This window comes from Dendrobium catenatum, unplaced genomic scaffold, assembly GCF_001605985.2.
Source record: "Dendrobium catenatum unplaced genomic scaffold, ASM160598v2 fragScaff_scaffold_1557, whole genome shotgun sequence".
In the NCBI taxonomy this organism is placed as follows: Eukaryota; Viridiplantae; Streptophyta; class Magnoliopsida; order Asparagales; family Orchidaceae; genus Dendrobium; species Dendrobium catenatum.
Window position 1 is genome coordinate 3,842,596 of NW_021320019.1, and position 14,037 is coordinate 3,856,632.

At 35.7% G+C, this 14,037-nt stretch overlaps 1 protein-coding gene and 1 pseudogene across 1 annotated transcript; both read right to left on the bottom strand.

Annotated features, from left to right (window-relative positions):
- Positions 1-6,022: 6,022 nt before the first annotated feature.
- LOC110114041 (probable membrane-associated kinase regulator 1) lies at positions 6,023-7,071 on the bottom strand. Its single transcript, XM_020846792.2, has one exon. The coding sequence runs from the start codon at positions 6,997-6,999 to the stop codon at positions 6,067-6,069; it is 933 nt and encodes a 310-aa protein (XP_020702451.1). The 5' UTR covers positions 7,000-7,071; the 3' UTR covers positions 6,023-6,066.
- Positions 7,072-12,211: 5,140 nt separating this feature from the next.
- Positions 12,212-12,747, bottom strand: LOC110113956 (annotated as a pseudogene).
- Positions 12,748-14,037: the final 1,290 nt, after the last annotated feature.

The window sequence follows — 14,037 nt, forward strand, 5'->3', positions numbered from 1 at the left end:
TACCAAGCAGCAATTTCCATCTCATGAATACGATAAACTTGTTAGCTGCAAAATTGGACTTGTTGAAATCATTGAAAGGATCAACCATAATGCATATTTACTACAACTTTCTTCTCATCTTCATCCTTTAAACGCCTTTAAAATTAAAAACCTTATTCATTTAGCTCCAATAATCCCCCTAAGCAGCTAAATTTTGATCCATGAACTAATCTTATCTCCCTCTGAGAGGATGATGCTACTCTTTTTTTTCCTATAAACTTCCATTTTTATGTATCTATGCAAGGAATATGTTGTTGTTGCCAAATGATTAATATATATTTTTTTATACTTCCTTTTGTATGTACTTATCTGAGGAATTTGTTGATGTTGATAGGGGTACAAATGTTTTATTTTAGTATGCTCAAGGAGTAAAGAACCAAGTAATCTTGTCCTTGTCTTTGTAGCAATAAAATTGATCTTGCCATGATGAATTTGATCTTTTAATTTGTTGCGGATGAATCTGACCTATTTTTTATGAATATTAGACTCAAATTCATGACATTTCATCACATGAAGTCACGAAGATCAGACAAATTCATGCAAGCTTTGAAATTTGTACTGGAGGCCATAGAAGAATGGGATGTATCCTGAAATGTAGAGATTAATCGATGCGAGAGTTCGGACGCGAAGAACCGTCCTAACATATGAGTGTACACAATGTGTACAAATTATATGTATTAAGTTTTTATACATAATATTTGTACACAGTGTGTACACTCACAGTCCGGACGGTTCTTCAGGAGTTCATCTTCCCGTCCGGACTTCGCACCAAATAATTTCTCCCTAAAATGAGTTGTTGTAACTATTCAAGAGTCCTTAGAGATTGAACTGATTTAGACCACGCTGAATCCAGCTTGTCTTACTGTTTTATAATGACCAATATTTTGTTGATTCAAAGCCATCAATCCTTACTAGTTTTATTTTTAAAGTGTCGAAGGAATTAAGCTTCTAGTTGGAAGAAGGTTGCTTCCCCCCTAGTATAACTTTTAATGACTGCTAATAATCCAATACTATGATAATTTATCTTCTATTACTGTCTTTGGCTAGTATTGCATTAGCCCAACAATAACAATATGTCACTTGTCACATCCCATTTTGGCACCCCCTTAGTCAATCTAGAGTGTGACATGAGAAGGAGAATCTGAATAGACATTCTTCTTAACAAACCCCATTATGAAATTATGCTATTAGAATTAGATAAGTAAAAAGTTGTTTATTCAAACTATTCTAACATTACTAATCATAACACATCAAAGTTTTCATAATAGGATTCATATATAATATATACCTCAAATAAATTGTACATCTCAAATGAAATATAGAGCTTTACAAAAAAACCTTTAAAATTTACTTACATACCCAAAAATCTGTACAGCTATCACTCAGATCCCTTTGTACACTCAAAATGTATGTACACCAAAAAGAATAGTTAGCCTTTTTAGCCTAGTGCCTTACTGGCTCATTCTTCTTTCCTGCAATATAACCACTACTAATGAACTAGAATCAATGAAATACACAAATAATATATAAAAAATAATAATAACATTATTAACAATTAATTTAGAACATATTCATATTTACACGTATTTCAAATATTTTGAGTATGATATCATCCATCTTCTATACTTCGTACAACTAATGGCAAAGAAGCATTTATCATCCCTCAATTTCCCTTCATCATTGATGAGTACCAGGACAGTACGCAAGCGGCTGTCAACATCTCCTGAAACGATTCCCTCGCTTAAATGGTCCCTTGGGATGATTTCGATTCTGATATTTCATCCCAACAATGAACTTCATCTACTCAACAACCAATTCTGTCATGAAAATAAAAAAATCTGTAGTGATTTGCTATTAGACGCCTCAAAATAGAAATTTAAATGCAGGTTGATAGTGGTTGGAGAGAAAAATAGATACTTCACCGGCGAAGATGATGGAAGCTTATTTGAAGCTATGTTCATCAAATCTATAGCTCGATTCCCTGTGAAAAGTCCAGATTAGTTAAGAGTAGTTCACCTCAGTTAGATGGCGTTTGATCACCTTTTAGTCAAACAAATTTCGGTCTCATTTAAACGTATTGCAGGCTGCATAGAATTTAATTTAGTGACCGTTAACTTCGGGGAGGGACGGCTTGCTAGATCCTTCTTAAATTAGTTTTTTAGTGTAAAAATTAAAAATTTTGAACTAAAAAACTGTTTTAAGAAGCAGTAAGAAAGCCGTCCCAAACGGAGCCCGTTTGAGATGACTTTATTATTATTTCTTAAAGCAGCTTTATAGTACAAAAATTTAACTTTAGTAATAAAAATATGCTTTAAGAAGTAGTCAGAAAATCATCCCAAATAAAACCTATTGATATAATATTCATTAAAATAGTCAATGCATTATTGGTCTTGTGGTTTTGCTTGAATATATTAATAATTTTTTAATCATCAATATTTATTCTTATTTATCAAATAAGATCTTAACATTATGAATAAAGAAGTTTTATAAAATAAAAGTTACATATTTCTTTTAAATGTTCAAACTTTTGTGTGTGTGTTTTTTTTTAATCAATTGAAAGTTACATATATGCTTTAGCAAACTTAGAAGTTAGAAAATCCCAACCGACCAATCCATGATTGACGGCTAGGATTGATTCCACTTTTACATTTATTTTTTTATCATGATAATTGTTGACTCCCATCTTTCACAATCCAAAATTAAAATATTTTATTAACAAGAAACTATTTACCCAAAAAAATGCCAATTTAGAATTAATATATAGAGAAGACGGCTTATGAAAAAAAAAAAAATCATTCAATTTTATGAGATATCAATTTCAGACTTAAATCTATTTTTAGTCATGAGAAATTCTATGAATAATTTTTTTTTATTTAATCAGTTTTATTTTTCTTTTCAATCAGCAATCATAATTTTATTTGATTATTATTTATTACTTTCATACTATTTCTTAAAAAATTTTATGATAAAAACTATTTTTTATAACTAAAAAAAATTAAATTATCGATCTTTTATACAACAACTTCACAATTAATTTTATAAAAAAATGTAGTTGCCTTAAATAAATCCTTGAACATTATAGCCTGAACACTTAGGGGCCATGCTCCCAGCTACTAAGCCGGAGGATTAATCAAGCTTAAGGTACATTAAGATATCAACTTTATTAATTTGAATAAAATATCACGCCACATGTCAAATAAATAATTGTCTGACATGACATTAATTTATAAGTGACTTGAGCTAATTTAGTAAACAAATTGCTCTCCATGAATGCATAGGTAACTCATTCAAGCGCCATGAGACTTCAGCTTTGTTTGGGACGGCTTTCTTGATGCTTCTTAAATTAGCAGCTTTTTACTACAAAAGTTTAAATTTTTGCACTATAAAGTTGCTTCAAAAAGCAACTAGAAAGCTGTCTCAAACGAAGCCTTAAGCTTTCGTATGGGGGCAGCTTCTTTAATGTTTTTTAAAATAATTTTTTAGTACAAAAATTTCAAGAAATTTGGTTACTAAAAAATTGATTTAGAAAGCAGGAAGAAAACTATCCTAAACGAAGTCTTAAGTTTCGTTTGAGATAAGTTTCTTACTGTTTTAAAAAGCAGTAAAAAAACTGTCACAAACAAAGACTTTAATTTCAATTCATAAATTGAATTTTTATGATCAAGGGTACTTATGAGAAGATGGCTACAATTTTTTATAAATGTGACTGTAAATTTGTTGTAGAGGAAGTAATATTTTTAAAATCTTCAATAGAAAGTAGCTTCCTAGCACATAGATTTCTTAAAAGCAGTGAAAATGCAACGATTAAATAAATTGCTATTGCGGTCTGAAAAAAAAAGTAATAAGAAAGGTTTTTCAAATGGAGTAATTATTTTGTGCGGAGTTCGGAAGAGAAGAACCGTCCAGACTGTGAATGTACACATCGTGTACATGTAGTGTGTATAAAAATTTGATACACATTGTGTACAAATTTGTACACAATGTGTACACTCACATATCCGGATGGTTCTTCTCGTCCAGATTCCGTACAGAATTTCTCTGTCAAATGAAACCTAACAAAGGGATAATTGCAAGATAATTAAGGCTTCGTTTTGAATAACTTTTTTATTACTTTCTAAAATAATTTTGTAATACAAAATTTATCGAACGAAAAATTGTACTAAAAAAACTGCTTTAAAAAGAAATAAGCCTCAAAAGAAGCCTAAGCAGCTGCCTCCAGCTAAGAAATAACATTAACTGACTGCTTCAGCTTCTAACCCTACTTGAAACTAATTTCCTAACTGAAAGCAAACTACAGACACCTGCAGTTGCTAAGAGAATATAAAAGGCAAAAGCCACATGAAGCATCAGACAACAGCAAATAATCAAAACATAATACAGTCTTTAAAGAAGTCTTATTGGTTAGTTATCTCTCAGATCTATGGCGAGGAAGAGGATCCAATGCTTTTAAATTATATCCAAATTTTCCTTCGCAGTGAGCCATTACGAAGGAAGAAGACCAATTTAATTCAGAGATTCCGTTTCCAATGAGGTCATTAATTATAACATAAAATAAAAATGACTATTGTAGAGGCAAATGAATCAGGTTGAGTCTGATCAGAAAATAAAAAAGATCTATAATCTTCACATTTTCATTTGGATAGTTATTTGGAATAGGTTTTTGACTAATTTTAAGGTAAGAAAAATATTTAGGCTTCGTTTGGGACGACTTTCTTTTTGCTTCTTAAAGGAGTTTTCTAGTATAAAATTTTTAATTTTTGTACTAGAAAGCTGCTTTATAAAGCACTAAGAAAGTTGTCCCAACCAAAACCTTAGTAAAAACTAATGTGTATTTGAAAGATAAATTTCTTACTGTTTTTTCAGAGTTTTGCCTTTAAAAATTTGTTTTTGGAAAGCATTTTGAAATTGTAGATGAAAATGAAGTTTTTAAAAGAAAAAAAAAACATAAAATTTTTATTTTAGGGACTTTTGAGCCAATTGAAAGCAAATTCGTACACACATTACATACGTAAGGTTCGAACCTAAGACATTTTGATAAGTAGTCAAAGCTCTTAACCAATAGATTAAGGTGAGCTGTGTCATACTAGCTTATTTCAATAAGGAAACTAAAGGTATGCATATACGAAGTAGTAGTTAAACAAGTAGAGTTGAGCTCAAGTCACCATTGATTTGAAATTGAGTTTGATTAATTAATCAAGTTTCGGTTCAAATTCGAGCTTAATTTTTCGAATTTGATGTGACTCATTTACAATAAAATAGAAAAAATAATTTTATTTAAACAATTATTATACCGACATGATAAAAAGAACATAAAATTAAACTAGAAATAATAATAAATCATTTGAAATAAGGAAGAGAAATATAGTTTTTACATAATTTTAGTAAATTTAAACTAAATTTATTGAATTTTTTTACATATTGTAAGTCTGCTTCATATTACCATAATTTAAAGGAGTTTGCTCCTAATGAGTTGAGTTCGTGTTGGCTCAAACTTGAGTTGTTATCTCATAAAATTTTACTTAATAACCATTTATTGAGTCCAACTTGAGTACTATTAGGACTCCAGTTACATCCTGAGCTTTGACAAAAATTATTATGTGCGGATGTCCAACGTCGTCAAGAGACCAACCGGAATGCGAAACGTCTCTCCTTTGCTCTGTACCGTTGCTCGGTACCACTGACGTGATTGCACCTGATTCGTCTCCGAAGATAGAGCTGCGTCCGGCGTATGTACCAAATAATTTCTCACTATGGAGGCAATTCTATTTTTTCCCAAACTTGATCTTGCTAATATTGAATGACATGTATATGAAACAGAGGTTAATTAACAAATCCAAAACCATAAAATTCATCCAGAAAAAAATTTACTCTGAGGAAATCAAAGCATTTTTTTTTTCATTCTATTAGTCTAATATTTCAAGTAAAGAAATATTTTACCCACATATATAAAAATTCAACCTCAATATATATATTTTTACTTCTATGATGAGTGATGTTGAATTTTTGGCTGGGCAAATAATTACAAATTCAAAATACACTGAGATCATCGTTGAAGCTATTCAACTTCTTCTGCTTGACCATAGTGCTCTTACAATGGGCAATGGCAGCTTGAATTGCGCTTTGAAGCTCCTCCATTGATGAAGAAGATGAATTCGGCGCTGACAGCAGATCAGAGCATAGAAGACCAGAATGGCTTGGCGACGACCGCATGGAAGACGGGCAGCTGGCGGTGCTCTTCATTCGATATGGGCTTCGCAGGTTTCCGGCGAAAGAGTGGGAATAAGAGTGCGAGGAAGAAAATATCTCTGTTCGGCCGCCGGAGCGAGGAAGGGAAAATGCTTTCTTTTTCTGATGCTGGCTCGGCCTGTGTTGCAGAGAGGAGAATTTCTCATAGAGCGGCTTTACTTTCTCCACATACTTCTTTATCATTTCCTTGGCTGAGGAGGAGTAGGTGGTGGGTTTCTTGGAGGATGGAGTAGCGTTATGATTTGCAACAAAGGTGGGATCTTTCTTGTTGCCGCGGTTGAGAAAGAAAGAGGAGAAGCGGCTGGTGAAGGAGTAGAAGTTGCGGCGCTTGGTGGCTGAGTAGTCTTCTTCGGTTACGGAGCTTGGGCGGGAGGAGTCCGATTCGACGGGACCCTGGAGGAGGCCGAGAGAGTCGGCGGAGGAGGTGCTGCTGTTCGAGTCGCGGGAGACGGTGGCGCTCGTGGCGTCGGAGGATGAAGTGGAGGAGGAGGAGAGGAGGAGGGTGCGCACTAAGGACAGACGCGGGGAGAGATGCAGGGGAAGGAGTTGTCCCTTATAGAAGAGCTCGTCCGCAGGGCAGAGTTGCGCGGCGGAGTTCTTGGACGAAGGTGAACGGATGATTGAGAACTCGAAGTCGGAGGAGGAGGAGGACGAAAATGGAGGAGGAAAGGAGGCAGGGGTTCCTCCGCCGCCGATGTCATCTGAGTCTCCCATTATGAACGAATTCGTTTCATCGTATTGGAGAAAGGAGATGGAGGAATGGGCGGATGAGCTTCCGCATATGGAGTTAAGTACGTAAGGCAGGGTGCAGCGGGCGGGCATTACGTCGAGCACATGGGGGGTCGGTGAAGTGGTTGCTTGCTTGGGGGAGAATTTGGAGCTCGGGAGGCGAGTAGTAGAGGGATGTGGTGGGATATACTGTAGCAACTATCCACTTGCTTCCTCAGTATTTGCGATCGCTTTGTATGCATAAATTACTGTTTTTCGTCCAACGTTTTTTAAACAAGTAATGGAGTGTTTCCCCCCACCTGAAGTTGTTTTGATATTAAAACCACAAAGAGAGAGAGAGAAGATTAATACTTGAGGAGCTCCATTTTGTCTACAACTGAGGACTCCAATCTAAAAAGGATAGACGAACTCAGCCGATTTACAACAAACCACATGCTCACCATCAGCTCCATCCACGTGTACACATAAGAAATAAATCATAGTCATACATGTATACACTAGAGTACTATAAATACAGATGTACAGTAAACAACAGAAATCAATCTGAGATAGCCTATAGTGACTTCAAATCACCAAAATACACCGAATGGGTTATGATTGATCAGAACCTAGCAGCAGTTCTTTGCTCCACTATATCTCCAGCCATTTTACCATATGTCATCCACCTTGAATCATCTGCTGCAATTTGGACCACTATTGAAAGAAGATTACAAGTTTCAAACAGATCATGAGTTATTCAACTCAAAAATGAATTACATAATGTCTTAATGAGACAACACACTATGACTGAGTATCTAAATAAAGTAAAAACACTGGTTGATAAAATAGCAGCGGTAGGAGCCAGCCTTGACAAAGAGGACATAATTCTATACACATTAAATGATTTACCTCCATCATATCAGTCATTCAAAAGCACCATTCGTACTATGATACAACCAATCAGCCTTGATGACCTACATGCGTTTTTGATCAGTGAGGAAATTAACCTCAATGCGGAAGCAGCAAGACAATACAATCCCCCACATCAAAATACAACAATATATTCTACCAGAGGCAGAGGAAGAAAAGGAAGAGGTCGATTCAATTTCCAGAATACTCAACCAAACACTCAACCAGCACAATAGTATCAACTATGAATAAGAAAGGACATTCCTTAACCACAAAAAGACACAGATCTTACAACCACTAATGACAATCCTAACCCGGACTAGTATCTGGATTCAGGTGCCACAGCTCATCTCATAAATGATATTAACAGTCTCACGTTATGTGATACCATACCATACAATGGAACAGACACCATACAAATTGGAGATGTTAGCACACTTCCCATAGCCCACGCAGGAGTTGGGCTTCTCCCAACCCCCAACCGTAAGTTCCAATTATCTCAACTCCTTCACATCCCAAATCTCTCTCACAACCTTCTTTCCATTTATCATCTAACCAAAGATAATAACATTACCATTTCATTTGATGCTTTTGGTTTCATTGTCAAAGATATCAAGACAAACAAAACTCTGCTTCAGGGTCCAAGATGTAATGAACTCTACCCAATCCCAACCTCCACATGTATACATCGACCAGCCTTTCATGCTATCAACAATCACCAAGCTGCAGCTACATGGCACGACAGACTTGGACATCCCCACATTCGAACCATGGAAATCATCTCCAACACCAACAACCAACTAAAAATACCAACATCCTCTGTTTTATGTACTGCTTGTAAGGTCGCTAAAGGTCATAAGTTGAAATTTCTTATTTTTGTTTCCCGTTCCAAATTCCCATTAGAACTTATTCACTCATATGTATGGGGTCCAGCCCCAATCACATCATATCAAGAATTTCGTTATTATGTTATTTTCAAAGATAATTTTTCTCGGTTTATATGGATATTTCCCATGAAATGCAAATCAGAAGTGTCGTCAATCTTCATCATATTCCATACAATGATTGAAAAATAAATACCACATAAACTCAAATAATTTAGATCAGATGGTGGAACATAATATGTAAATCCAATATTACAAACATACTTACAAAAATAGGGGATTATACACCAAATATCATGTCCATACACCCCAGAACAGAATGGTATGGCCGAAAGGAAGCACATACACCTCATTAAAATAACAAAAACTATGCTAAATACAACATATGTACCATACTCATACTGGCCAGACGCAGTTCTCACTACATCATATCTAATCAACCGGATGCCATCTTATACGACTCACAACAGTACTCCATTACATATGCTATATAACAAAATCCATGAGTACTCCATACTAAGAACTTTTGGATGTGAGTGCTTCCCCTGAATTCCCCCACACAACAGACACAAATTGACCCCAATAGCTACTACATGCATTTTTAGAGGTTATTCAACATCTTACAAAGGTTACAAATGTCTAACAACTACCAATCACATAACCATCTCACGCCATGTAATCTTTCATGAAAACACATTTTCATTTTCTTAAACCAACATACCCTCATCACCACAATCCACCGTTCCAAACAACCCATTTCTTCTTACATCCACCACCCAACCCACCACAGCCTCCCTCACACCCCAATCACTTGTACCGCAACCCATAGCAACCACCTGATGATAACAAGATTAAAAATAGGATCTCTCAAACAAAAAATAATCCTAAACCTATTACACCAATATTTTCAGACCCAACAAAACCCAACCCATATCCAATTATATATCAAGAGGCATCCAAACACCAACACTGGAGGCAATCAATGGTAACAGAATTCCTTGCATTGCAACAGCAAACAACCTGGTCTCTGGTTCCACCATCGAAAAATAGCCCCATCCTGGAATGCAAATGGACATACAAAATCAATCTCCATTATGATAGCTCAATTGCCAGATACAAGGAAAGAATAGTAGCTCAGGGACATAAACAACAATACGAGATTAATTATCTAGAAAATTAAGTCCAGTGACAAAATTTCCAACCATTCAGATATTACTCATCATTGTTTTTAACAAGAATTGGGAAGTACAAAAACTAGATGTGGCTAATTCTTTCTTACACAACAAACTGACTGACACTATATACATGAGACAACCCCTAGGCTATGAAGACAATTAACATCTAGACCATGTCTGCCTCCTTCACAAGGAAATTTACAGTCTTAAACAGGCACAATGGTTTACAAGCTTCTCAACATTCCTACAACAAATAGGATTTCATCCAAATAAAAATGATCCCTCATTACTCATACTCTCGCAAGACGACTCCCAGGTGTACCTCCTAACATTTGTTGACGACAGTTTACTCACAAGTAACAACTCATCTCTCTATCTCTAGCATCATATTGAAATTGCATAACACATTTCTATGAAACATTTAGGCACATCCAATAATTTTTTTTTCCATCAACATCACCACCCGTAAAAACTCATTTTTTCTATCTCAAACTCAATACGCCATATCCCTACTTCAAAGTGCAGGACTCAATACATGCAAACCCCTCTCGAACCCATCTTGCACCAAATCACCACAATAAATAGCACCCAACCCCATTCTCACAGACCTATACACATATAGATAAATAATATGATCTCTTCAATACCTAACCATCACACAACCCAACATTACATTTCATGTAAACCTCCTTTGTCAGCACATGCACAACCCACAACCATATCATGCATACCTCCTCAAGAGGCTACTCAGATACATCAAAGGCACAACATACTACGATGTACCAATTTCATCGGGACCACTTCAACTACATTCATACTTAGATGCAGACTGGGCAAGCGACATAGAGATAAGGAAATCTACCTCAGGCTATTGCTCATTTGTCAGGACCACATCGATATCATGGAGCATCAAGAAACAATATACCATTACAACATATGGCTACGACAACTACTACAAGATTTCAAAATACCCATCTCGCATCTGACGGATCTTCATTGTGACAACACTTCTACCATCGCCCTGGACAAAAACCTAGTGTTACATGCAAGAACGAAACACATCGAGATCGATCATCACTTCATACGACACTAGATTCACTCAAACATCGAACATCATTCGAGTTCAATCGATCAACACCTGGGACCAGATCACCTACATCTTCACAAAGCATTTTTATACTCCCAACTTTCATTTACTTCGAGCCAAGCTGAAGGTTTACGAAAACCATCATCTTGTAGGGGGATAAAAAGGACAGATGAACTCAGCCGACTTACAACAAACCACATGCTCACCATCTGCTCCATATACATGTACAGAGAAGAAATAAATCATAGGCACACATATATATGCTAGAGTACTATAAATACAGATATACATTAAATAATAGAAATCAATCTGAGATAACCTATAGTGACTTCAAGTCTCAAATGTTTTAGCATCATTTCCCTTTTGTCTTTTTTCTCTTCTTAATTTCTTTACAATTAATGACATTACTCCATGAGAGTATTCTAAGAAGGCTAATCCAATAATCTGGTTGAACAATATTACTTTTATCCTAACTGATAATGAGAAAGTCTCAACTAATAGACCATTTCAAAAGATGGCAAATCATTAAGAAAATATAAGGTAAGGGTGTAAATGAGTTAGTTCAGAAGGTCGACTTGATAACTGATTCTTAAGTTGATCTCAATCACCTGAAAACCAAGCTTGAGTCTTACATGTCAAAGAGTGGTTCTTAGGGTGCGTTTGGGATGGCTGCAGCTGTCGGTAAAGCAGGATGTGAAATTGGTGTACATAAAGTTGCTTTCTGAAGTTGTTGTATAAAAATCATTATATTTTGTTTGGATAGTATAACTACAAAACTGCTGTGCTGCAGCTGCATGGGAATAAATTACGTTCGTATCCTTATGTATATAAAGAGAAAATAATTTTTTTAAAAATATAATTTTTTTCTTCGCCTCTTCTAATAATCTAGTTTTCTCTTTGACTATGGAATTTTTAGCTTTGGAAGATGGTTAGACTTGTGCATTTCAGCTTGAGTTTGCTGCTTCATCCTCATCTCCTGCTCCACATTCACATCATGCAATATCGTCTCTTCACTCTCGTCAAGCTCCATGTCTGTAAGTTAAGTTTGAGTCTTTGCAGGAAGAATTGCCTCGTGAGCTTTGCACTGGTCTGGATTCAGCGAGTCCGGGAAATAATAATAGCTTTAGGGACAATAAAGTTTAACCATATAGTATATACTTTTCTTCAAGAAAATTAATCCTACAAGCATACCAGCATTCTTCTATCCTGTCGCAAAGGGGCTTATTGAGCTTGCCTGGTTATCTCATTCCCATCCACAAGAAAGAACGCAGTATGCCTGAAGAAATTCATCATTTTTATTTTTGAATCGAGGTCAATGCTTGGGGTAATATACTAATATCTAATGCCTACTGCATATGGTGTAATCATCTCTATGCTGCTTGAAGAATACAGGAAATGGACGATGGCACCCAATTAGGGCAGAATGACCTTTTCTTTGGGAGTAAAGAGGAGGGCCTCCCATTCTCTGCACAAAGAAGTCATACTGATTCCTAATCCCATCCTCCTTTCTCGACCATGCGAAGATCGATCGAAACCATTCCTCGTCATCATAAACCCGGTTGTAGAAATTAGTGGACAAGTTAAGAAAAGGCTTAATGTCATCGTCAACAGCATTGAAGACATTGGTTTCGTCCATCGCAAAGGCGTCGCTCGCCGCGACGCCACTCCACACCGACGCTTTCTCCTGTAATGACTGCATCTCCTCTGCGACGTCTGCCATGGCGAAAAATTGTAGTCGAAAGCAGTGCTGAAGGCTTCGGACGACGGTCGTGAATATTTGCAGGGGAGAATTTACGTCATTTTTCTAGGAAAGCAGCGGACCGCGGGACCACGGGAAAGGTCTCGGAAAGCAACTAGGTGCCGCAAAATTTTTTCTAACGTGGTTGTGCCGCAATGCCCCAAACGCCGATTTAATAAATTTTTATAAAGCAAAGTAACTGTGCCGCCGTCCCAAACATACCCTTAATAATCTTTGAGAAAGTTGCTTTGGACCACCTAAATTTCAAAGAACTTAGATAGGAATGAATTTCTAGACTGATGTGATATATTTCATTAACCTTAGCATTAAACTCATGTTGGTCGTAATAATTTCCAGCTGTTTACACCAGCTTCTACAATTTGTGGCTATTATCACAACAAAAATGTTTCTTAATATTATTCCAAAGGTGTCACATGCAAACTCTGTGGCCAACATTAGGAAAGACAATTTTAATAGCTTCACCTAGCCCCTTCTCCATATCTGATATAATGGCTATATACTATACTTCAATACTAAAAGCTTTGGACAAATTCAAAAGAAACAATTCCATGCTTCTCTTTAATTAGATTCCATAATGATAAATGTAATAGTAAAGATACCATTATCCCCACCCAAACAATTCGTGGAAAGTAGTAGACATAAATACTTAGATTTTAGATGACAAGCATCAATGTCGATTAAATATCAACATCCGACGAAGAAGCCATCAATGCAAATCTTGAAACTAATAAAAAATCGCTTAAATGAATGGTTTTGGTTGTCACATAGATACATTATATGTTAGTTCGGGTTCCTATTGATTAACGTCGATTTAAGTGTGGGCACCCACTTGTAGTTATTATTTATTGAACCAAACAGTTGTTTTCTTGCTAATTCCCTTGCATGCCATATTTTCATGTATGGTAAAGACAAACTAAAAGTGGTCTCCAAGTTATTACCTACATACTTTATTTCAATATCATAATTCCTTTTTACAATATCCATGATTTCATTAGTAATCCAAGTAGCACTTGCTTGTCTGTTACTAGCTCTATTAACCCCTGGACATAAATGTGTCAAATTTAATTTTCTAACTCGATGACCATCTGAATATAATAAAGTACTTATTCGTCATGGACATCCACGATATGTGCATATAGCAATAACTATTGATTTGTCACTAGCTTTAATCTTGATATCAAAGTTTTGCAAACTTGCTTTTGAGTGAATAATATGTTTTAAACTTGATGA

Bases quoted from the DNA above. Each gene is read 5' to 3' on its own strand.
- LOC110114041 (XM_020846792.2), bottom strand. From the start codon at position 6,999: ATGGGAGACTCAGATGACATCGGCGGCGGAGGAACCCCTGCCTCCTTT.